General features: G+C 36.7%; 2 protein-coding genes across 2 annotated transcripts; both read right to left on the minus strand.

The window, feature by feature from the left end:
* Positions 1-70: 70 nt before the first annotated feature.
* On the minus strand, positions 71-11216 carry LOC114524755 (beta-arrestin-1-like). Its single transcript, XM_028545926.1, has 18 exons — positions 10822-11216; positions 10452-10482; positions 5683-5743; positions 5362-5409; positions 5031-5058; positions 4665-4722; positions 4418-4528; positions 4262-4321; positions 3792-3859; positions 3520-3580; positions 3332-3406; positions 3104-3188; positions 2769-2917; positions 2567-2634; positions 2279-2362; positions 2017-2120; positions 1446-1497; positions 71-1164 (listed from the first exon to the last, which is right to left on the minus strand). The coding sequence occupies exons 1-18, from the start codon at positions 10896-10898 to the stop codon at positions 1068-1070; spliced, it is 1317 nt and encodes a 438-aa protein (XP_028401727.1). The 5' UTR covers positions 10899-11216; the 3' UTR covers positions 71-1067.
* A 5119-nt stretch (positions 11217-16335) lies between these two features.
* On the minus strand, positions 16336-23494 carry LOC114524759 (long-chain-fatty-acid--CoA ligase 4-like). Its single transcript, XM_028545932.1, has 14 exons — positions 23152-23494; positions 21532-21809; positions 20924-21172; positions 20730-20810; positions 20154-20223; positions 19724-19779; positions 19440-19504; positions 19254-19325; positions 18808-18947; positions 18558-18730; positions 18245-18319; positions 17730-17921; positions 17065-17340; positions 16336-16619 (listed from the first exon to the last, which is right to left on the minus strand). The coding sequence occupies exons 1-14, from the start codon at positions 23391-23393 to the stop codon at positions 16468-16470; spliced, it is 2121 nt and encodes a 706-aa protein (XP_028401733.1). The 5' UTR covers positions 23394-23494; the 3' UTR covers positions 16336-16467.
* Between the last annotated feature and the right edge of the window lie 422 nt (positions 23495-23916).

Genomic DNA, 23916 nt, shown 5'->3' on the forward strand with positions numbered 1-23916 from the left:
ATTCTTATTTATTCGCGGTTACGGTGAATTTATTAATTCTAAGCTAATAGTTCCAATGTAATTGAAATATATTAATTTAGAGCCAGATAATAATTACAATCGCGCATCTACATTTCGCGCTATAGCTCTTTAATTAATTGACACGATAAGAAATTTAAATTCGGCAATAAGATATAGCACTAAAACAGTGCCAATGGAGACGTGCTAATATGCTCGAATACACCGGGTAGCACAAAAGAGTTCAGGGGTCGGTTGTATGAAAGAAAGCCGAATAGCGCTATCGGCCATCAGATAGTGATTTTTTCAACCGTTCTAAAATTGGGTGACAAAATGTTAAAATTCATGTTTGGCGATATCTCATGCAGTCAATATTGAACCTAAGTAAACGTGGTATATCTCTATCTATATAATTTAAGTTCGCCTTTCATGAATCAGATGCGTGCTTTATAGTTTTTTCCCTACATAGAGCGAAGGGCTGAACTTTTTTGCGCCACCCGGTATAACATTTGGTCGGAAGGCATAATATCATCCTAATAACTATATAATTAAACTAGAGTAAAAACACAGTAAAGCTTAAGCTTCATAAAATCACGCAATGAATCGATAACCCACATGCAGTTGTATAGAATAACATTTTTGGGAGTTCGTGCATGGCCTAAAACCGAATATGAATATTGTGACCATGCATATATGCAAATTCTTTAACCATAGCTGCTCAAATTATCGATTAAAATCGGATGGGAATGAATTTGCGCGGATATCTGACTGGGTCTGGTAAAAATTATATTGGTCACACACGACTCGTTTTGACGCTTTAATCGCCTAATACTGCTACGATATAAATAAACATTAAAGAGCGTCATTCTGGCGTGAGTCGAAGGATGATTTCTTCACTTTTAACTGTAAATCAGCCCTATATTCATACCCACACGGGGCATCACCGCCAATGGTTACTGTATAAGATATTTCTTTGCCTTGCTACTTGCTGTGTGTATAAGATTAATATAATATTCATACGGGGCTGCCAACACATTTTGTGAATCCTTGCGTGGATCATAGTCCAGTTATCAGGCTTCTGTTGCGTCCGTGTGTTCGCCCTTCAATCTCATCCTCGCAAAATCTTCAAAAATTAGATCGTCATCGTCGTCATGCTTCTCCGTGCCACTACATTTTGAAATTCAAGAATTCGTTTGAACAAAATTACATCATCCAATGTCCTGCACCTATGCTTAAGGCGATTTAAGGCCTCTAAAAAACCTAACTCTATATCTATTCCCAAGTATATATATGCAAGAAAGCCAACGGCAATAGCTTAAAAGCAACACGTTTTAAAAAACCTAAGATTCCAAGCATATTTTGTGAATCGCTATTTCAAAGAATGGAAAATCGAATAAACATTCAAACAGTTTCAACAAATATCTACGTTCAGATGAACATCTGCGTACCTTGTATCAAAATCGATAAGATTATGATCAACTCCCATGTCCGTCTCATTCGCTGAAAGGAAAGATAAAAATATCCTGTCTATATATGCATGCAAAGCTGTGGACATGAGGCGCCTTTACCCAATAGCCATCAAAGTTCGGAAAGGAGGTATCTTTCATATCATCGTTACAATTTTAGAATAGTTCATGTGTGCGTGTGTGCTTTATTTCTGCATGCTGTGAGAGTTATAAAATATTAAATTATACGCTATTGTTTTAGCTCCTTTACAACTCCCGGAGTCGATTGTAGCGATGTTGAATAGTTTTTGAGAGGAAAAAAAAAGCGAAGATGCAACAAAAATGTGGTTTAAGATACTATGCGTTCAAGATGTTCTCCATTAATCGAGAATATCTTCTCCATTAATGGAGAATATCTTGAAGACAGAGTATCTTAAACCGTTGAATAATTATCTCTGGTACCAAAAGGAACTGCACTTATAACTGTTAGCTGTTATAATTACCTCGTAAAACAGGAGGGCAAAGTATAATGTATGAATCTGTAAGTGTCGTGGATTTTAAACGCTATATATACCTGTTCCATCCTGGACACCATCTTTTTGTGTGGGTGTTGGTGCGGCCTCTGGCTCTTCAGGTTTGGGATGGGTCAACATAAACGGTAATTCTACAGCAAGATCTCTATAATAAACAGAAACAAATATTTAAAGTATGGAAAACCTACTTCGCAGTAGGTATATTTAAATCCACTCGGTTATATGGAACTTTTCCTGGTAATCAAAGTCTCGAGTAATTGTACTGAATTAAATTACCGCTTCAGTCAAGGCAAGTCAACTTACCCTCCATAGGCAACTATGAGTCGTATCTTAACTCTGTATTGTACTATTATTCCTAGATTTTCTTTAGGCACATTAGATTCCAAACTAAACAAAAGATAAGGGTATACGTTGAAAGCATTACATTAGATTGTCATACAGTTTACCCAACAACTTTGGCTCTTAGAAATCGGGAAAATGGCGATGAATTGATTATCATCTTACAGAGAAAGTTGTATTTAATGATGAGAAAGAGAGAGAGAAAGAGAGTGCCTTTTCTAAGAAACGAAAATAGTATTGCTGGATACATACATTGTTGAAGATGCCAGATTTGTGTCTTCATGTTTAAGCTTGCCATCCAATGCTAGACCTCGTTTGTCCTACATCAAAGTTATAAATGCAAAAGTTAATCACTCCAAACAAATCGCACCATAATAAGAGCAGCGAGAGAGGTATTCATATACTATACTTTAAAAGAACTTTTACATATACATATTCATGTCAAACGCTTTACCTTGTTGTTAGACAGCAAAGGTGTTAATGAATAAACTTTCGATAAATTGCAACTGGGCCCAACGGGAAAACCGTCTTCACAATCCAAGGTAGCTACCGGGCATTTATATTGTGCAGTGGAGAAAAGACATATATCGGCATGTTGACGAACTGAAAGTTATAAAATGAGTTGTTTTTTTTTATATATTTAAATCTAAAGCATATAGTAAGAGGATTTTATATGAAGCAATAAACTGTAAAACCCAGCAGAATTCGCACAAAAAGCTTTAAAATTTAAAATCCTTTAAAAAGGAGATAAAATTAATTAATTTTTTTCATACTGTATATTTATCTCACCTGTTATCCTTATTTTCTTCACGGTTTTTGAAGATCTGTTGGTCAAGTGAACGTTGACTGCAATGGACTCCCCGTGGTAGTACAACTATAAACCCAAATTTCATCAATCAATTAAGTCAATTGTTAGGAATAACAGTTTCCCGGTCAAGTTAAATGTCTCATAGGAAACGTGTCTATGTATCAAGTTATGCTATACGTGACTTTATACTAATTTTACCCATAACCCACCCCTTTATCCAGGCTTGCCTCAACGTGAAGTGGATATTGGCTCATCATGAACTCTTTTTCAGCCTCAACAAACGGCTAAAGAATAAACAGGCAAGCGACGCAGTCAATTTACACCACCACCTTTGGTGATCATAGTACGGAGGTTATACTGTTCCAAAAATAAACCCGACTGACAAAAAAATCCTTACTTGAGGTTGAGGGCGTTCAGGAGCATAAGTTATCTTTCTGATCGCCAAACGTACGCAGTCTCTAAGACAAGAAGTATTGGAATCTTGAAAGAGTACGATATTTGAAGGGATCACAATACATATATCGTGCTAAAATACTGAAGCGGAACCGCATGGTCGGCAAGAAGTGATAATTTGTTTTCTTTATTTCTCTTATGCATTCTTCTATGTTCATTTTCAAAGACCTCTAAACACATACTCAACAGAAAAAAACAGGTCACGTTTTCACAAACCTTTTGTGCGGTTTTTCTTCCAATGATGGCGAAACGAATGTTTTCAGTTCGTAGTCAACGCCACAGGGCTGAAAAACAAAATTATAGAAAAATAATCAGCAACTGATGTGCCATGTGGAAGCGTGCACTCGTTCCTCCTCTCCAATGAGGGTCTGCATTCGCAGGGTCAAAAGAATTACAGCGGCAAAGCAACCATCTATATATAATATAACTTTTCGCAAGGGTCAACCTGGAAAAAGCATTATCGATGCACTTAATAAAACTGGGTATATAGTAATATAAAGATGTTTATCCAATGGGGATCACCGCTTCAATGAAGTTATACCAATTTTATGCTGCCTACAAGTATAGTAAAAACGTAATAGTACAGTGTATAATGCTGTCAACACAAGGTTTGCATGGTCTATTATGGAACGTTATTTCATTATGTTGCTTATTTCCGAACGAATATATCGAATAAAGTACTGTACCTTTCCAGTGTCACCAGGAGCGGGTTGTAACGTGACAGATGATGGAGAACCAGGCGGGAGCTACGATAAGTGATAGAATACGTACATTTGAGTAAGAAATTATTCCATCAATACTATAATAGCTCAAAGCCTCAAATCACATTTTTCTTTGCTCACCTCGAATTTAAAGGCATAAGCATTCTTGCCGAGTTTCTTCAAAAGTCGTTCTTGAAGTCTTGTTAAAGCAACTGGTTCTTCACTAGGAGGGGGGTAAACTTGCTTACTTGCCTAGATTAAAAATAATATACGTCATGTTGTAAAACTATATAATGCAGTAGATTGCCGTTTCAGTGTGTCAGTAGTAGATTTGCACAACTTTTGTACAATAAAATATTTGGATTTCTATAAATAACAATATGTTTACCAGAAACAAATCTTTGCGAAATGTCAATCCTAACACGTCTAAATCCTCTCGTCCATATCTGCATATTAAAATGCAAACCGTTATAGTTTCAAACATATAAATTTAAAAAAGAGAGTTTGTAGGAGAGCAAGGGGTTATATGGTTGAAATCCAACCTATGCTTCTACGATTTCTGAACAGTGCATGCTCTCATCATGGCATGCACCATAGATAATCCAGAATGTCTTCTGGATTGTCTATGCATGCACTAACTAAACTACGAAGAACTACGAAAGTTAATATTAATTTATAATAAAAAACATTAGTGAAAGAGTAGTACTGAGATAGATCAGAAAATCATCAACGAATGGTAGAAATAGGAACATACCTAAACGCAGCCAAAATATGAACAAAAACTACAAAGAATAATAATGCAGGTTTTAATTGTATAATTATGATGTGATTCAAATGCATACAATATACTGCCATGCATTGGCCTGATTTATACTACCGATATGGATCATCTATAAATGGACAAACCTTGGATAAAAAACTAGTTCTCATGCACGTGCTATGCATGGAAAATGAAAATATGAAACTATGCGAGCAAAGAATTTTTCACTATAATGAAGCCGTCTTTAGTATAAATCAGGCCAATGTTTTATCGCTATACCAACTGAATCCGAGAAGAAATAGAGATTTGAAAAACGTGCACTCACCTTTATTATTTGGACCAACATATTCAGGGTCGACAAGCACAACACCATCTAAGTATGCAAGAGTATGCTTGTTAAGGTTGTGTTTTGTGTGCTTGTTGAGGATGTGTTTTAATGCTTCTTCTGCCTTAACATGTATTCATGATGTAGTGAAGTAATATGTATCGTATATGCTAAAAAACCTGCCCAGTTGATTTGAACTTTTCAGCTTTTTGGGGGTGCAGGGAAAGAACATCCCCACGCCTCACGGCACCCCTCACACACACATTTCTAGCGATGCACGAAATTCTCGAAAATGGGGAAGTTCAAACCAACAATACTTACCAACTGGATCGATATGATCCACATGGTCAACAAAATCTCGCTTTCCAATATAGCACGTGACCTGTTTTAAGATAAAATCATTATCGACTTTACTCCTAGTGTAGCGTCAGAGAAGAAATACACCTGCAGGGCACACAATCAACACTACGATTAATAACAGCTATAGGCTTCTCATACGATGTTTTAAGCATATCATTTAATATTCTTTCAAATAAAATCTCTAAATAAAATCAAACTCTCTAAATCTATTGGCTAACTCTTACGTACAGCAAGTTGAGACTAAACAGATAAAACTTGCAAAACAAAAAATATTCACAAATATAAATATTTTCAGAATGACATGCTTAAGTTATTTTATGAAAAACGACTTAACCGCCGCTGATGCTCCGTTGCCAACAATTAAAACTCCCCACTGAACACACCCGACTACACTTTCAAGTTCTATTTACAATTTTCAAGTAAAATATCTGCCAATAAAATATGCCGGTCAACATTCAGCATCTAAACTTCTGAAGTCCCCTGTATGGCTGAGTGGAAAACAGGCTCTATCCGAGACATAACGTTGTGTGAAATTGCTTTTTCAGCGAAGTCATCCTGACGACGTTGCTGAGCACTAATATTTGTTTCATTCATCTTATTGAAGGCGTGGTTTATAGAATGTGATTTTGTAGTTTCATGTAGCTATAGACTTAATATTGAAATTTAATTTGATTCCGGTATAACCGAGTTAAAGAAATCTATCATGATCTACGAAAACTATTTACGACCCTTTATTTAATCCCGGCTGAGTGGGACGACGGCAGCCTATCAACCCCGTAGCTTAATTGACAACGTCTTCGAGGGTTTTTGTGCTTTTACCCAAAAACGAGTATGAACACTATTAATTATTGACAAAAGTTGTAGCTGACTCCGTATTATCTTTCTCCAGCGTTTCTGAGAATCCTCGAAAACCTCGCCAGTTTTTTAATTAGATGGGTTTTGTGGTAAGTGAAAAAGCTTCTCGCTACGAGAGGCCTAATCTAAGTTAACGACCTTGATCCGGGCGATAAGCTCAAGATAAAGAATGAAGTATCGATGCTTGTTGTTCAAAAGATAAGTATCTTTTCCGAGCGCCATGCAGTCGAGGTAACAACCGCAAATTGCATAACACGAGGTCGGCTTATCTATTTCGTGAGTCCTCACGACTTACAGGAAGACAACGAGACAAAGACATGACGTAATTAATATGCAGGGGGCAGAGTTGCAAAAAGCTTTCAACATTCCTCCGGGAGGATTTCATGCTATATGAAAACCTTCCTTATGTGATAAAATTATGTGATATCTTCATTGTTACTAATAATTTTTTTTGCTAATCCATCTGATTGAGGCAGCTAAGATTCTGTTGCCCGAATTTATATGTTAGATACTATATACTTCCACTATTGAATGGGAGACCTCCATTTTTTTAGCTTGGGTATCAGCAAAAATTTTTTCGGGAAGAACCCGTACACATCTCGTGAAGACGTTGTCATATAACGCAACTGCAATTTGGCGTTGTGAACAAAGCGAGGAAAATGTTTAGGACATTGAAAGAATTAATCATTAAATTTGTTCTCAATAATAAATAATTCATTGTATTGAGATCTCTTATGGTCGCATGGCAGCCACAAATCGTTAAAACTTAAATCTCTAATGGTCTTCTGCGGCTAGCTTAATGTCAATAAAGAACTCATTTTCCGAAACTTTCGTGAACCACCGCAAAATATTTTTTGGTTTAACTTTTAAACAGAATTCATCACGTATAAATGTTGCCGTGTAGTCTATGCCAGACTATGTCTCTTTTGGCAGTGCCAGGTAGCGTAGTTTTGCAAAAGCGTAAATTTTGTAAGTTACTTATCCATCCCACTTCACTTCTGCCAGGAGCCATTCGCTACTGGTTTATATTTCTAGGAACAGTAAAACAAGCTTGGATCATAGCCCAAACCCTTTGGCTTGGCGGTAGCGTTGTTTAATCTGTTAAACTAGCATTGCCGGGCAAATTGAAGTCACGTCTACATCAATGCCGCCGAGGTGAAGAATTTTTTGTTTGCCGATCGGTTTCTCTCAGAAAGCACAAATCGCCGCACAAATTATATTCAGACACAAGAAGTGACTATTTACAGGAAATAGACCATCTATCAACTATGACTTGCATGATGTATTGGATTCTACAATTTACAAAGTTTTCTACTTCTAATGTCAAACCCTGCACAACTGCAGTCAAATTAGAAAATTCAAGAAAAGTACAGTTGTACAGTTGTACTAGTTGGTTCGCTTTTTAATGACCATCCAGAAAATTTACATAGTGGTCGTTCACAAAATATACCGGGATGCTCAGAGGGTGTGGGGGAGGGGTGTCAGGAACAGTGTCACATCCTGATGCAGGAAGTGTGAAGGTCTTACACGACAGAAGGTTAATGAAAATAATGCCACTTGATAATGTTCACGAACATAAAGTTGTTCAATTTGCGAATTTTCGATCCTTAGGTAAAAACTTTTTCGAAAAACCAGTGACTGAAACTCGATTTTACTAGTCTACATCACAGTCCAGCTATTATTAGTAGTATTACACCTTCAAAAGAGTTCAATTGAGAAAAAAAAAAAGAAGCGCAAAATCATGGTTCCCAATCCCATATATGCAAATTGTAAAAATCCAATGTTTATTATATTTTAAATTTCACATTGAAGAAAGGTTTAAAGACACTTTAAGACAGGCTCTTTTTTATTGTGAGAAATCCTGGCCAAGGTGTTGAAATATAAAACGGCATCCGTTGTGGTTGATGTCCTGAAATTGCCCCTTGACTCCAAAACTCATACAAACAACTATAGACCAGAGCCCTGGCCTAAAACCCACAGCCATGCTTAGAATTTCCTTTTTCTTAATATTATACTGTTATACTTCAACAATCAGCTTCTTTTACAATGGGAAGAGGGAGGGGAAAGCAGCTGGTAATGTAGTCTGCATGCAAAAACTCCATATTGATATTGACATTTGGGCAGCTGGTGGGTAAAAAATATGAACTCATTTTTTATGCACTATACAATATTTGAGATTCTGAACAACTTTAGCCTTAAGCTGTATTTTAATCTTTTTACTCTCTCCATAAACATTAATACCCACACAAGCAAAGTAATTGACCCTGCCTAACAACATCAATCCCTATAGTCACCTGCTTCAAATGTTTGTTTCTTTAAAAATTGTTATGTCTATTCAAGTCAAGAATTTTAAAAACCGTAGTGTATACAAAATTGTTATGAAGTAGAGAAGCATGTTTATGGATTCATGTAAAGCTGTTTTCTTTTATTATGGTTAAGCACATTAAGCACAAAGTGGTGTTTTCAGTTATTGATAGAAAAAATATTTTACAATCATAAAAAGAAATAGCTTCAAGGTTATGAGCAAACTCTATGTCAATGTAATTAGCTTATTTATCCAATATTTTCAACAAGTTAGAATATGGTATATATTATTTTGCAAATATGATATGCAACTATTTGGCACAAATTCATAATGAATGATTTTGGTTGGTGGAGGTGTGGTATATAGTAACTTCCTGTTAGTTCATCACCCCATACTTTAAAAAAAAAATTTTTTACCATGGGTGAATGTGGTTTATTGCTAGTTTTGAGAAAAAAATATTAAGGATTTTTCATGGAAGACACTCTTGCTTTTCAACAGACATAAAATGAAACTCAATATCCAGTCAGCATTCACCACTTTAAAATGTTGACAGCTAGGCCATGAGGCACACAACTATCATTTTCATTTGTACCTGACTTTAGTAGCTGTAGACTGTAGCATTAAGTGCCAGTGACAACCCACACCACACACTGTGTATATTAATGCATTAGATAACATGAAATAACCTTAGACTGCAAGAAGTGTAAAGCAACTTAGCCATTAAAATATAGCATGATAATGACTTTGCTGTGTAATAAATAATATATGCATGTCCCCAACATAAAGGCATGCCAATCTTCGCAACTTTAGGAAATTTGACAGTAATTGGTGGTTTAAGGCAGGGACCAATAATAGCTGCAGGTGAGGAATATAAACTTTAATAACACACTTATATAGATAAAATAAAGTACTGATTTGTCAGTGCACCATACAAAACAAATCTGACCATACAAGAGCAAACAGTGCCTTATTAACTTCACTGATACACATCAACATCAAAATACTGATGACCTTTTATAGGTACATGAACATGTTATTTATGAACGTTATTCACTTGGGTCCTTTTCTGACCTGCTGTGTAAATCCAATGGGATCAAACAGAATTACTGCGAATTGCATGCTTGAAGCACTTCGATTATACCATTATCAGTAACGGTGTATTTAATAAAATGCTGACCTTTGAGGATAATCGACATGCGGTTAGCCCGGATTGGCAGAAAGGAACTAAATTGCATTGAAATATGCAAATTGTCTCGTTTCTTTTAAGAAAGCATGTGCATGAAATACACAAATTCGGCAATTACAAATTTAAATCCCTACCGCTAGTGTTTAAAGCATACAGCATACTAAGGTTATCGCGTCTACATAACTTACGCAGGTTTATCCCTTAGTCAACTTTTAAGCAGTATTAATTTAACGACATTGATTTCGAAGACGATGAACAACCTGCCTCTACTAGGACTGCAGCTGCTTGCTCAGAAAATACTGAATGGCTGTAACTACTTAATGCACTATAAACGTTATACGTGATCTAGTTTGTTAGCAGTAAGTTCTCCACGCAAAACCATACCTTGCTATTTGGCGATGCTTTCTTGAACACCCTGTAAATTTAAGGAGCATATATAGGTATACAAGCGACAGATAACATATATTGAACGCTATTATAATAAAAAAACAAATTGAAAACGGCACACGGCTTATTATGTCTAAAGCTCTCGTTGCGAAAAGCTTATAAACACAGCCAATGTAAGTTTTAAAACAACTTATAATTTTGCACTTCTTATACTAAAACCTTGCAACATCGAAATAGCAATTGATGCGAACAAGGTGTGTATAATTTGGAGAGTATTTAATGAATGAACGTTACGGTACAAACAGCAAAACTAGCTACATCATAATTTGAAGCGAATAAGACAAATGCGATCAAAGCTTCCTCCTACCTTGTACCACCGCTTCTAGATTTACTAGTTTGTTCATTTGTACTCGGTGTACTGCCTTCAACGCTTGTCGTAGCCATTATTTAATACACAAACAACGATGCTAAACAATTCGATTGAATAATACAGCTTCCCAAGTCCCTTGTGGAAAGAATTCTCGAAATTGTGAAATGTATCAAATAAAGCGTGGCGATGTTTCTAATCAATGTTCATCAGCATCTGTAGAACATAAACACGTACAATTGTAGGGGGATCTTTATCAAAATGTCACTGCTGCACATGAGGGCGTTATACTCGATATTACCGACAAAACCAAACAGCAATATATCTTCGAAATGAATCAGAATCGGGCTGTTAAATAGCCAACCCTGTCAGTTCGGGCATATTTGATCTGGATTACATCCTTGGCCAGCATGTCACAACGCACCCCAAAAAGCATGCGCAAAAACGGCACTTAATGTACAGTGCACCGCGAGAATGTCTGGTGCGTGCATGGCGTATATATAAACGTGCTTTGTCAAAGCCTGTTGGAATTTTGGCCCTGTCCTACCTGTCTACACAATGCCGGAAGAATTTGAAAACGCAAAAATATTTCTCCGTTAAAATATTTATCCACGTCCACACGTAAACACAAAAACGATCCGAAAACGCTAAAGTTATTTGATCCCGCAACACACCTGCATGTTTTGCACCCACGTGTCAGAGGTTGGATGTCGAATTGAAAACAATTAAGAATCTACCAAATTCAAAGTGAAAAACAAAAATGAAGACTTTGTTTGGACAGGCTGACGACAAGCCCGAACTCATAAATATTGTTTTTAAGTATCTATCAGTAAATGCATGTCGTGTATAAGAAATTGTGTATAACCATACTCCGACATTTTGGACATTTTTTCTTGTAAAATACTTTCGCAAATGCTAAAAGAATTAAATTGGGGAAGATTTTACTCACTATGAAAATAACTTAAATAGGACTTATTTGAGGCTAATATAGCAATATAAAGTTGAGCATAAGCCACCAGACTTGAAACAAGCCTCATGAACGACCATCATCGACTTGATACGTGACATCATCGTTTTCAAATTTATCCGACAAAGCTGTCCACACGTATCCGCTCAGCCGTCGTTTTCAAATTCTTCCACTCTGGAGGGCGCTTTCAGATTCTTCCGTTTTCACGACGTATCCGTAAAAATATTCTTGCGTTTTCAAATTCCGGCTTCCGGCATTGCTGTTTCAAATGTTTCCGATGATAGCGTTCCCCAACAGGAGTTAAGCCCAGCGAGAAATGAAATGGTCCTACAACAGTACCTGGGAATAATTAAAATTGCCTTATTATGTACTTTTCAGGTCACGCATATCAGATATACGTATTAGGTTATGAGTGATTAACCATTCAGAACTTGTACAATTCTTGTACCCATAGTCCATAGATATATATATGCTTGTACACAACAAGGCTCTCATCTCCTATCAGTGCAGACTGCTTCTTTCGGATCCACCTGCTATGAGGGCAGCGCTGCACGTGCCTTCTGGCGCGGCCCTTTTTCTATCACACAATCCTGATTTTAGGCTACCTGTCAAAACTGATTACATTATTGACTATTTTAGATAGATACATTCAGATATATAATACATCCAGACCATCCACAAACTAGCCTGTGCACAGCCTGACTGATTACGCTCGTAATACAGTCTGCGAAAACAAGTGAACTTAAATAAGACTGGAACGCTAGCTCTCTGACTTTCCCTCATTAATGAGTGAAGCCAAGATGGCGGTCGGCGGAACATGAAGGTAGGTATGTTCTTGTAGGTATGATCCACCAGTCCTATTTGAGTTCACTGTGATCCACTGATCCAGGACACACCTGGCCACGGACGCAGAAATTTCGGGGAACGAGATGCTTATTGGATAGTGCGTATGCGTATTGGATACGCAATGCGATAGAGTGCACCTTGGCTACATCTCCATCGCACAATCCAAATATTTTGCTTGATACTTATAAGCTACGGGAAATTATTTATATGCTGCCTGGACTTTAAAATATTCATACAAATGTTACAATGTCATTCGCTGTCAATGCTATCGTCGACTATTGAGTAAACTCGAGTCCGTAGTCCGTACGTGCATGCGAGTTTATGATTATCAATAAGCTTCAATCCGACAATTTCAATTTTTCTTGCTTCCTTTATAACGGTTCTTGTTGTAAATTGCAAACATTTACTTTGTAATAATAATTCTTAATAAAAGACAACATTAAATGGGCGGTTATGGGCTGTTAACATTAGAAAACATTTTGTGCCAGGCCTCTCGCGGGTGTTTCATTCGGTGACGTCACGGATTTTAAAACCCGCACAGTGAGGCCTATATAGGGACTAGGCTGATCACATCACAGTGTATAAATGTCCTGGGTACGAGGTAAGAAGGGTTCAAATAAAAGAAAATCGAAAATCAAGGCTCACTACTGGGGCTGACACACAGGGCCTACTGGGTAAACGCACCAATGACTGTAGTTAAAATGCCCTGAATCTATTTCATAGTTTCAGCGGCTTGGCAAATGAAACGAGTGAGAAAAAATTTCGTCATAACACACAGTTGTAGCAGACCGAGCGAAATTGTTTAAGTATTTTACTGCGTTTGTATATAATTACATGCTGTCTAAGACTGAGGAAAAACACTATCACCAATCAATATTGATGGAAACTTCTATGACAAGCTTTAACATTTTATTTAGACTATGAAAAATGTGATTAAAGAAAGTATCGAAATCGTTTGTTATGTATCGCATTCAACGCCTCTTACTTAATTATAAAAATCACAAAACCAATTTAACTGTAGAGAACCTTCGAAGTTTGAACAAAGCATTTTATACATCGGTGCACAGTTAGTGATTACAAGCACTGATGATAGAAATTCTCGAATCCTGATCTTTAGATAAGTGTCTGAACAGTGTTGTGATTCCCTACTAAATATGATAATGAACTAACATTTTTTTCATACGAACATTGTAATATAGCTTTGGTGCAATCGGCTAAATTTCTTATTTCTTGCTATTAAATACACTTGCAAAAAAATGAATATCATTCATTGTCATCATGTACGCTTATATTCAAGATTTACATTTACTACGTTCATCAAATTGAGTATTTTACTCTGGCTCATCGAATTGAGCTTTTTATAGTCCGCAAACGTACATTTACTTGACTTTTTTCCCCTAAAAACAAAGGGCTATCGCACCCCCTGACCCCGACCTTATTATGCTCCTGCAATGTTGTAGCCTGGGGAATAGGATGTCAAAATTAGTACTAAATGGCGTTGACGTCATTTAGTCGACTGAACTAGAAAACGTAGATACAATCTCAAACAGGTCGCAGTCTGGCCGCTTCTTCAATTAAGGTCTAATCAAATCGAACTCTACTGACGAAGACGACGAATTTGATGCAATCTTATCATTTTAACATCATTTGGAGTGGCCATTCTTTCATTTCTTTGAAACATTTCTAAATTTGGGAAACCGGTTGACATATCGAAAGGCTCTCAGACTAATACACAACTGACCGTGCATGGTGCCATTTTGAAAGAAATAACAAAAAGAGATTAAAATCATAACTATAAACCCAATATTGATCAATCAGATTTTGGATTAGCATTATTCTTACCAGTACTCGCTTCGTCTTATAATATTTTATTAATTATAGGATTAGACATAATTATAGTAACCAGTGCATGCACGTTGTTTTACTCATTACTTTCCCTAACCATACCAAATCTTAATGAGCAGAAAAGCTAGTACAAACTAGTATTTAGAATACAAAAAATAGAGCATAAAAGAACTATTAAGAATCATGTGATTGATTTTAAGATCGGGAAGAAAAGTTTGCATTGTTTTTAAAGCTACTCTTAAATAAATTTATTCCTTCCGTTCTCAGAGCTTTGTTCCTCCAGAAGAATATGACTGGGTTAAGTGTCGTACTCAAAATAATTAAAACAGAAAAATATCTCCTTAGCACGACGGCCGAGAAACCATCATTCATTTCCAATCTGCTAATATTAGAGATAGATGCAGGTAGAAGACAGGCAAGACAGCTAGTTATCACTAAGAAACAAGACTTTGCGAGTTTCAAATCTTGTTTCAACTTCCATCTTTGTCTGTTGTGATGCACGTTGTTGGCACAATGAACTCGATTCCTCAAACGAGAGAAGAAGATTCTTGTGTAGACAATAACAGTGGATGCAATGAAAAGCATCGTTAATGCAGTGGCGATAAAAGGAATTATTCCGGTGTAGATTAGGCCGAAGCCAACGAGGATGGTTTGTAAACAACAAAAGGCGAGTGTGTAGATTATCAGACCAGTTGATGTCACTTTGGTTCGGTGAATCAAAGGATGAAGAATAGCCATGTATCTTTCAAAATTCAACGTCGACATCGTCACAACACAATACATGTATGCGAGTACTCCCAATTTCTTCGAGATCATAAATATAACACAATTCGGTTGTCTTCTAATCTCGCTTTGTAGGAGAAAAATGAACAAAGGCGTACAAAGCAGTCCCATCACAAGGTCCGCAACGCATTTAATTATAACAGCGAAACTCGACACTTTTCGTTTTAGTACTCGAGATCTGCAAATCGCTGTAATGGTAACAGCATTCAAAAGCACAGAGGGGAATAACAGAATCAGACTCACGGTGAACATAATAAAATGAGTAATCAGGTTTACCTTGGAAGGAAATGCAACGATTATTACATCATGGTCATTCAATGCATAGCAGGTTTTGGTGAAAGTTGTCGAGTTGATTTTGTAATTATCATTTAACATGACTCCCTCCATTTCGATCAGAGATACAATGTTTTCGATCAGAGATACAGTGTTTGTGAGCAGACTAAATGATTAAACTTTAGAATCATGTGAATTAATGTGCTTAATGATTATATATAGATCACAATCAACTCTCTTCCATGCAGGTTTGAACTTCACAGACAAATTTATCTGCAAAGCGCATCTTTTTGACGTCAAGTTGATTAAAACAATTTCCCTATGTCACTTTGTCAAATGTTTTTGAAGAAACTTCTAAAAATTTCTCGAATGTAGAGAATGCGTTTGAAACATAATATTGCGCCTATAGAAGGCTTTCTTCATGTCATTAAGGCATAAATGTAAACCACTTTTAAACACTCGACAAATATGCCACAAGGAACTAAAAAAAGGCACAGATGGGAGAAGTAAGAATTTCTAACGGCAGAAGTAAGGATTTCTATACGTTTTTAGTCCCTCCGCTTTACAGTAAGTCTGCTTTAAATTCAAAAAATTTTAATACCTGCCGTGCGTAAAGCCCTTGTACGAGAAAAATACACAAAAGCCCGGCCAGAGAGACGCTATTTCTTCAATGCATTTCACAACAACAAGGAGCCTCTAATGGAACAGTCCTGACATGTTTAGCGCCCAAATGTAGGGATGGCCGATATTTCGAAGAGCTCGTGTCTTCCGTTTATTAGTACAAATGTTCCACAGTAACGTCAAGAGATGCAAACAATTTTATTCTTCAAATGCACATTTCAGTTTTGAACTAATTTCAGCCAAATTGCATATTTCGTTAAATTACATACATATTGTGTTCCGTTGAGCTACATGCTATATTTCAATTCAGCTCAGGTATACATCGCTCTTATACTCTGAGCGTAAAATGTCGCAATGTTCCGGCGTTTTAACTTGAGAGATTGAGTCACAAGGTCAGTTTCAGGAGTCCACGCTTCTTTGCACAATTTTATCTTCTTCGGGATTTCGAACTTCTCAAGTTTTTCTGAAAAACATTATTGAGTAGTAAAAGACCAGAATAGTTAATCCTGACAAAATTACGGACTGTTCATACGTTGGAAGCAAGTGACCAATATCCAAATATAACAAGATGACCGACAATACACAATAGACATTTCTCATAATGACGTCAAACGCGGAAAGCCTGATGTCACACGAAGTTTGATTGCCCGCGCAAAACTAACGAGCGAATGAAACTTCGTGTAACATTAGGCTCAGCGTTAGATGTCTATTTCGGTAACTTCGATTATGTATTTGGTCTGGGATTATTGGCTCAAAGATTGTGAGAGTAAAGCTTTCACATGCCTAATGACGTAATATTTGGAAGGGTGATATTATCTAGTACTTTCGCGTGTATGGCAATGAGCTAAAACCAAGGCTATTCTCTGAGGTAAATGTACCTGAAGTAGGATATATTCAGCGAGACTTACCAGTTTTTCCAGTAGTTTCGATTTCTTGCAATACTTTGTTGACAACGATCGGGTTCTCACACAGAGCTTCCATGTCATTTGGATTAAGATTGAGAGACTTTGCCAACGCAGCTAATTCCTTCGCACGAGGCACGACCAATGCTACAGCATAGGAACTTCCTGCATCTGCGTAGACGCAGACACTTTCCACGAGACAGCATCGTGACAACACCGATTCGACTTTCCCCAAAGCAACGTACTCGCCGGCATGAAGTTTGACCAAGTCCTTTTTGCGATCTGCGATAAAACACTCGGCATGCTGAGTATGTTAAACAAACCTAACGCATTATGAAATCGAAACGCCTTTGCGAAGCAGTAAGATAAGCATTCCCTGTGAGAACCACAATGCTTGTCATGATCATTCTCAAGCTGACTTATGGAAGTTTTGTATTTATTGTCATTCAGAAGCTCTAGACGACGTCATGCAAAAGGTCTATTGCAATAACGAACAGACTAATGAGTAGATTCGGAGTTTACAGGTCGTCGTGTTACACCATAGAAATCATAGTGTCTATTATTTCTATGCGTTGCACCCACTACAGTATGAAACCCGTTCTACACAGATCGAGGTCAGAGTGGTACCGTTTCTTTCCTTCGCTCCTTTTTTACTACAAACATGCACTTACCTATGATCCTTAAACAACCATCCGGATCCAGTTCCCCAATATCACCAGTATGGAACCATCGTTGACCATTCCTATCGACATAAAAACTTTCCTTGGTCTTCTCGGGCATTTTAAAATAGCCCATGGTGATGTTAGCTCCTCCTAAAACGACTTCGCCTCGTGGATTTGGCTTATCGTACGGAGTGTAGCCACCTAGAGAAAATCAATTTGAGAAATACGGCTTTCGGGCAAAGGATAAACAATTGAAGTGCACTGCCACCTTAAGCCTACCATGCATTCGTCAAACTAGTCCAAATGATTCGCTGACGATTGAAAACTGTTTCAGTAGTCTCAATTTGTGAATTTTTCCGTTCAGACATTTTTGCTGGGCCTCTCAGCAGCTTAGCGAGGCGCGTGTACGCTTAGAGAGGCATATAGGGATTAGCCTACAGGCAATAAAAGGAGTAGGGGACCAAGGTGTGAGTTTATAATTTGCTACCGAAATAGAGTTCGTACATGATTTAGGAAAAACCTACCTTCCTCCCAACTTGCCAATTTCACTTCAGTACAACCAATTGGAGCTCCAGCGCGACCGCATGTTTTGTCCCATGCTGTTGATTAAAAATATGAAAATATTGTATAGATATAGATACCTATACAAGCCAAGACCTGAGTTTCTGTCATCCTGAGTAACTACGATATCTGGGTTTAGGGGTATCGACTGTTTTAATTAAGTAGGTGAGAGGCAAAATGGCCAACCATTGCTAACATTCTTCATGGAAAGGTAAAATCCGAGATCTAATATGACCGAATAGAGACAGAACTTGTAAGCGTCAAGTTTCAACTTACTATTGCTGATTGTTCCTCCGCCACAGGTCTCCGTTAAACCATAACCTTGAACAACAGGGCAACACATGCATACATTCATGAAGTATTGGGTATCTTCAGATAATGGTGCGCCCCCGCTCAACATGGATCGAACCTTGCCGCCCAGTATATTTCTTGTCTTCTTGAATATAAAGCTAGAAAAATATACGAAAGTGTGTTAGTGAATGACTCAGTTAATCACAGTAAACATGCCTCCATAAACTGAGCTTACCTGTTAATCAGAGGTGTGTCATATCCTTGCTTCACCTGGTCCACTTTGTAGTTATAACAGAATTTGAACAAAAGCCTTTTAAACCACGATCCCTCTTTAACCTTGTCGAGGACATTATGGCGGATTCGATCCATGATTGCCTAAATAGGACATGTACACTCAGGGACGTTTCGCTTAAAATTAGTCTCATTTCTAGTTTTTATTCCTATATTACATTATTTTTCTATATTAAGTCATCAACATATACAGATAGTACGAAAAAAACTAACTTGAAAATATATTTTCGACCCACATATATTACCATGATGCTTATAATAGGCACTAATTTAGTATATTTACATCAGTTATTATTAAAATTATCTTTCATTGAAAGTGTTTTATTTCATTTAGGCGTTTGCTAACTTTAAGAAAACACTGGCAAGACGGCACTGATCTATTTGTCTTACCGGAACAGCGGCCATGAGGGTTGGTTTAAGCACGCTAACGTCTCCTTTGGAACCTTTCTTGATCTTAGAAGACTACACAATAGATATAAAATGAAGCTACATTAAAGGACATGTTTTTGTCCAGGATTGTGCTTTTCCGACTTATACTCTTGCCTGCATGCATGCAATGTATATGGGCAAGCTCACCTGGTCTGCCAATGTTAAAGGCGAGGAATAACCAATAGAACTTCCTTGAGACAACATGACCAGCTCTGCACGGATAAAATGAAACAAATAGTGCATGTAAATAAATTGTCATCACATTGATTTACAGCTGATTTTTCTGCATTTTAAGCATTTTCATCGTGCGATTGAAATTTGGAAAAACTCTATCCAGTCTCCGTGCACCCACGCACCTATTCTGATCGCGGTTCACTGCAGTAGACTTTATACTTAACATTTAACAATTACGTTTCAATGTTAGCAAATACCTGCAGCGAGCTCCAGCACATGAGCTAGTGGTAAATACCCAATATAAACATCATTGCTAAACATAGAAATATTACTTATCACAATTACACCAAAATTGAATGATAGCAGAATGAATAGGTTTAGATGATTTATGGAAAGAAAGCTAGTTCCCTTGCTTTCAGTTGTAAGAATAGGCGCCTTTTGAGCCATGCGTTGTACTCATACTATTATTGATTTACTCATGAAAGAGAACAACCAGTTTACAATTACCAGAAATTTCAAAATTATATTGTCTACATGACCGTCTTGCCGCTTGCGGCAAAAAAGCAACAATCAAATTCCTAAATATTGGAATTTGCACTGCTGCATTGCACATACATATGTATAACTATAACTGTATAAGCGTGCTATTTTGAACAACTGCGTTCAAACAGGTTTTACTTTTCATACCTTTTATTTTGGACTCTATCAGTCATTCCTGCCATTGTGGCCAAGATGTTGGCATGAGAGATTATCACTCCTGTGAAAATGGGAGGAAATATTTTCATTCAAAACTTACAATGATATTAATATGCATTTTTGCTATTACTTCGACTATTTTTTGGATGAAAAACACAGACACAGACAAACATAGACAGAAGGTATGCAGAAACTAAGCAACCTGAAGCTAAGGATAAAAACATCTAGATTGGACTAGATCCTAGTAATAATTAATCAATACTATCACTTGTGAACAGTAATCTTTTTGACATAGCACAAAATAAATGAAAGCAGTTGCCCTGAAGAGCTACCACACAAGACGATTCTTAAATGTGACTTAATTGGTGGATGCAGTCACTGAGTTGAATTGGTGGCACAATCAGCAGTCTTGGAGATAATATATTCCAAGGAATTGGTTCTCAATTGGGAACATGTTTCTGTTACCGTCTCCTGTCACAGGTGTAATTTTGTCTGTGTATGTTTGCAACGTGACAAATTAAATTAAATTAAATTAAATTAAATACTCATGGTCAGGTTACTGCTTACCTTTTGGTAAACCTGTTGAGCCACTTGTATACATTATTACTGCTGTATCTTCAGGGCATGGTGGTATACGAGGCTGAGAGACTAAGTTTGAAAAATATTACAAGTTAGACTGAAAGGGCATATCCAAATGCATGGTCAAGCTAATGCATAAATATACATACATAAGGCTTTGAAGCAGAAATTTGTATACTTACTATTTTGAGATCTAGAACCAATCCTTTCAACTTCCTCCATAGATAAAACTTTGACATTACTTGGAAACACAGATAGACCACTAAGGTCCACATTCCCAATATAAATAATTGTTTTGATATTTGTCAACTGCCCTGCAACTACCTGCAGTTTCCCTAATAAATGTCCATCAGTTATAACAACTTCTACTTCAGCTTGGTTTATACCATATACAATAGCTTCATCTCCAAGTGTAGCATAGAGGGTCACAACTACAAATATAATAATGCAATAATTTATAGGAATATATCAAATGGAATAAAATTTTGGTAATAATTATAATTTTTCAAGAATTGGCATTTTTGTACAGTATAGGTAAAAGGCTATGTCCTTGTTCACATAATACTAAACAATTTCATAAAAACCTCCAGTCAAATTCAATGAGCTTGATTGGCATATATTCACACAAGTGTATTACTTATATAAGTTAAGTTCAAGTTGTGATAAGTTTAATAAGGCTTGCTGGTCTATTTTGCGCAACTTATCCTTCCCACATATGTGGCAATGTTTACTTCAGATAGTTTTATCATCTCTACCTATACATACAAAAGATCTTGATGTAATATATTACCTGGAAAGTTATAAGAAAAACAACTCTGAGCTGCAATCATCCATTCTGCTCTTGTATCCGCAAATATGACAACATTTTGTTTAGTCCTTTGACCAAGGGCCAATAATCCACAGCCAAATGATTCAACTTTAGTAAGCACTTCGTTATAACTCAACCAATTATAATTTCCAAGCACTACTTTATTAAATACTCTTCCATTCGCCTGCATTTCATTTTCAGAGCTAAGAAGTTCTCTGGTTCCAAGACATCTTTTAGGGCCATGGTTTGAAACAGTATTTCTAAACAGCAATGTTCATATGATTGATAAAAAACATTTTTAAAGCAATTCTTTGTAAACGTGCAATATAAAACACCAGCCTATCACATGTGGAGAAATGGTTATTCAAATCCTCATTAGTAATAGAGTATATATAGTAATTTAATTGCTCTTCAAGAATATGACTGATTTAATCTCAGTCTTTATATTGCCAATATATATAACTTTAGACAAATTCACTTGTAAGTATTAGTGGTGTATTAGTATGTATTAATTACTTTCCTGAGTTATGAAATTATGAATTAATGCAAAGTACCATGTTATGTCACATAAAGCTTTAAAACTTGGAGCAAAAGCCTAAAATGTTGCTGTACTAATTGGGCAACAATAAATTATGGTAACACACAGCAAGATGTGAAGTGATTATACTGAGTCACTGACTACTAGTAATTGGACCTTGTACCCTAACCCCACCTACATTGCACTGTGATTGCACTTTGGAACATGAGTCAACATTTAATATATGTTTTGAAATATTTATAAATTTGAGCAAATATTTATGCAATATATGTCCCAATTTCCAAATGTATACAATATTTTACCATTTACCAATGTGTGCTCTCCACACATGATTAAAAAAATCCCTTGCCCTTGGCCTTGAAATACAATAGCCTGAATGGCTCAAACTTGGCTTCACAGAACTATTTATTAAGAAGCTCTTGGGTGAAGAGTTGAGTAGAGAAAACTTTGAATCAAAATCAATCAATGCACTTAAAACATTCCACAACTAACAAATTGATAAACAAAGTAAACGTGTTTTAACGTGGTAAAACTTCAGTAAAATTGTATGCCGGTTATTAAAAGTGAATGCTTCGAGGATAAAACCGATTCAACAACCAATGAACACCTGTATACTGTACGCTATTGTGCAAAATACAGTATATATTATATGTACAAAAATGTTGAAACTTCTACTCTTCACAATAGCAAAGATATCACAATATATAAATAATTTGTCAATTCAAAAATAAACCGATGTTACAACTTAAATTATTGACAGTAGATGATAGTTGACGCACTGCTAAAACATCTGCACGCATTGCATGTTGTCTTTTCCGGATGTCTTAGAATCATAAACTAGCCGGATGAATGACCTCCGACTTCGTAACAAGGTTATCGTTTTGTCATTTAAACAGAATTCATTCTTTGAATGGAAGAAACAATGATAAATTCCTTTTTTTAATCTTTTATAGTACGTGTATAAGTAGATTCTAAATATCAACTTTACTTTCAATATTTAGCCTGTTTGATTGACCATATGGAACTCATTTGTTAGTAACAAAAGACAAAGTAAGTCAACTCACCTGAACAACTTGTCTAAAGTATATACCCCATTAACTGGGGTCCGCAAAATGTTCTGATAATGCTCCACGCATCTGTAAGACGCGCTGGGATCTCTTGAAACAGTAGGCCTAGCTTGTATTTCATCGCGTCGCTGCTTCGCGCCATACAAGATATACCACGGATAAAATGAAATAAAACCCCAACAAGAAGCGAAGAAGTTTAGAATGTAGATAATAGGCCCTTCGGCCAAATCGAGAATCATGTTCCCTGTAAAAGAACTGCTTGGTTAATGCGTTTTCACTTGACTTAGCCAGTCATGTCAAGTTATCACTATGAAGTATGGATCGATCGATAGCCGGAACAAAGTCCAGTTCAGAGTCCATTGTGCACGTCAGCTGGGCTCGCATTTCCTACTAGCTTGAATTCCTTAAGATGTAGTCTAAGTTTCCTTATTTTTGGTAAAATTTCCCGATAATTTGGCCTTTTCACCGTGTGACAGTTTTTTTGTATTTTTGAAATAACTTTTACTTTAGCCTTAAAACGTTAACACCAGAATGACAAGATTACGACATAGGGTTTCTTTTTCATCATTGGAAATGTCAAATTGGTCACTAGTATAATGAAGGGGGTTGGCCAACCTCGTTCCCAGGGCCAATTTCAAAAGAGGGGGAGTGAGTGGCCTCAGAGGGGTTGAGCCCGCTTTGCTGAAATTTCATGACCAGTGCTTTTTATCAGGCGGATCTTTCTCTCTTCTTGCAGTTTTGTTTGTGTTTGTTTTTGCTTAA

The sequence above is a fragment of the Dendronephthya gigantea genome, unplaced genomic scaffold, assembly GCF_004324835.1.
Source record: "Dendronephthya gigantea isolate DGI-Jeju-01 unplaced genomic scaffold, DenGig_1.0 000032F, whole genome shotgun sequence".
NCBI classification, from domain to species: domain Eukaryota; kingdom Metazoa; phylum Cnidaria; class Anthozoa; order Malacalcyonacea; family Nephtheidae; genus Dendronephthya; species Dendronephthya gigantea.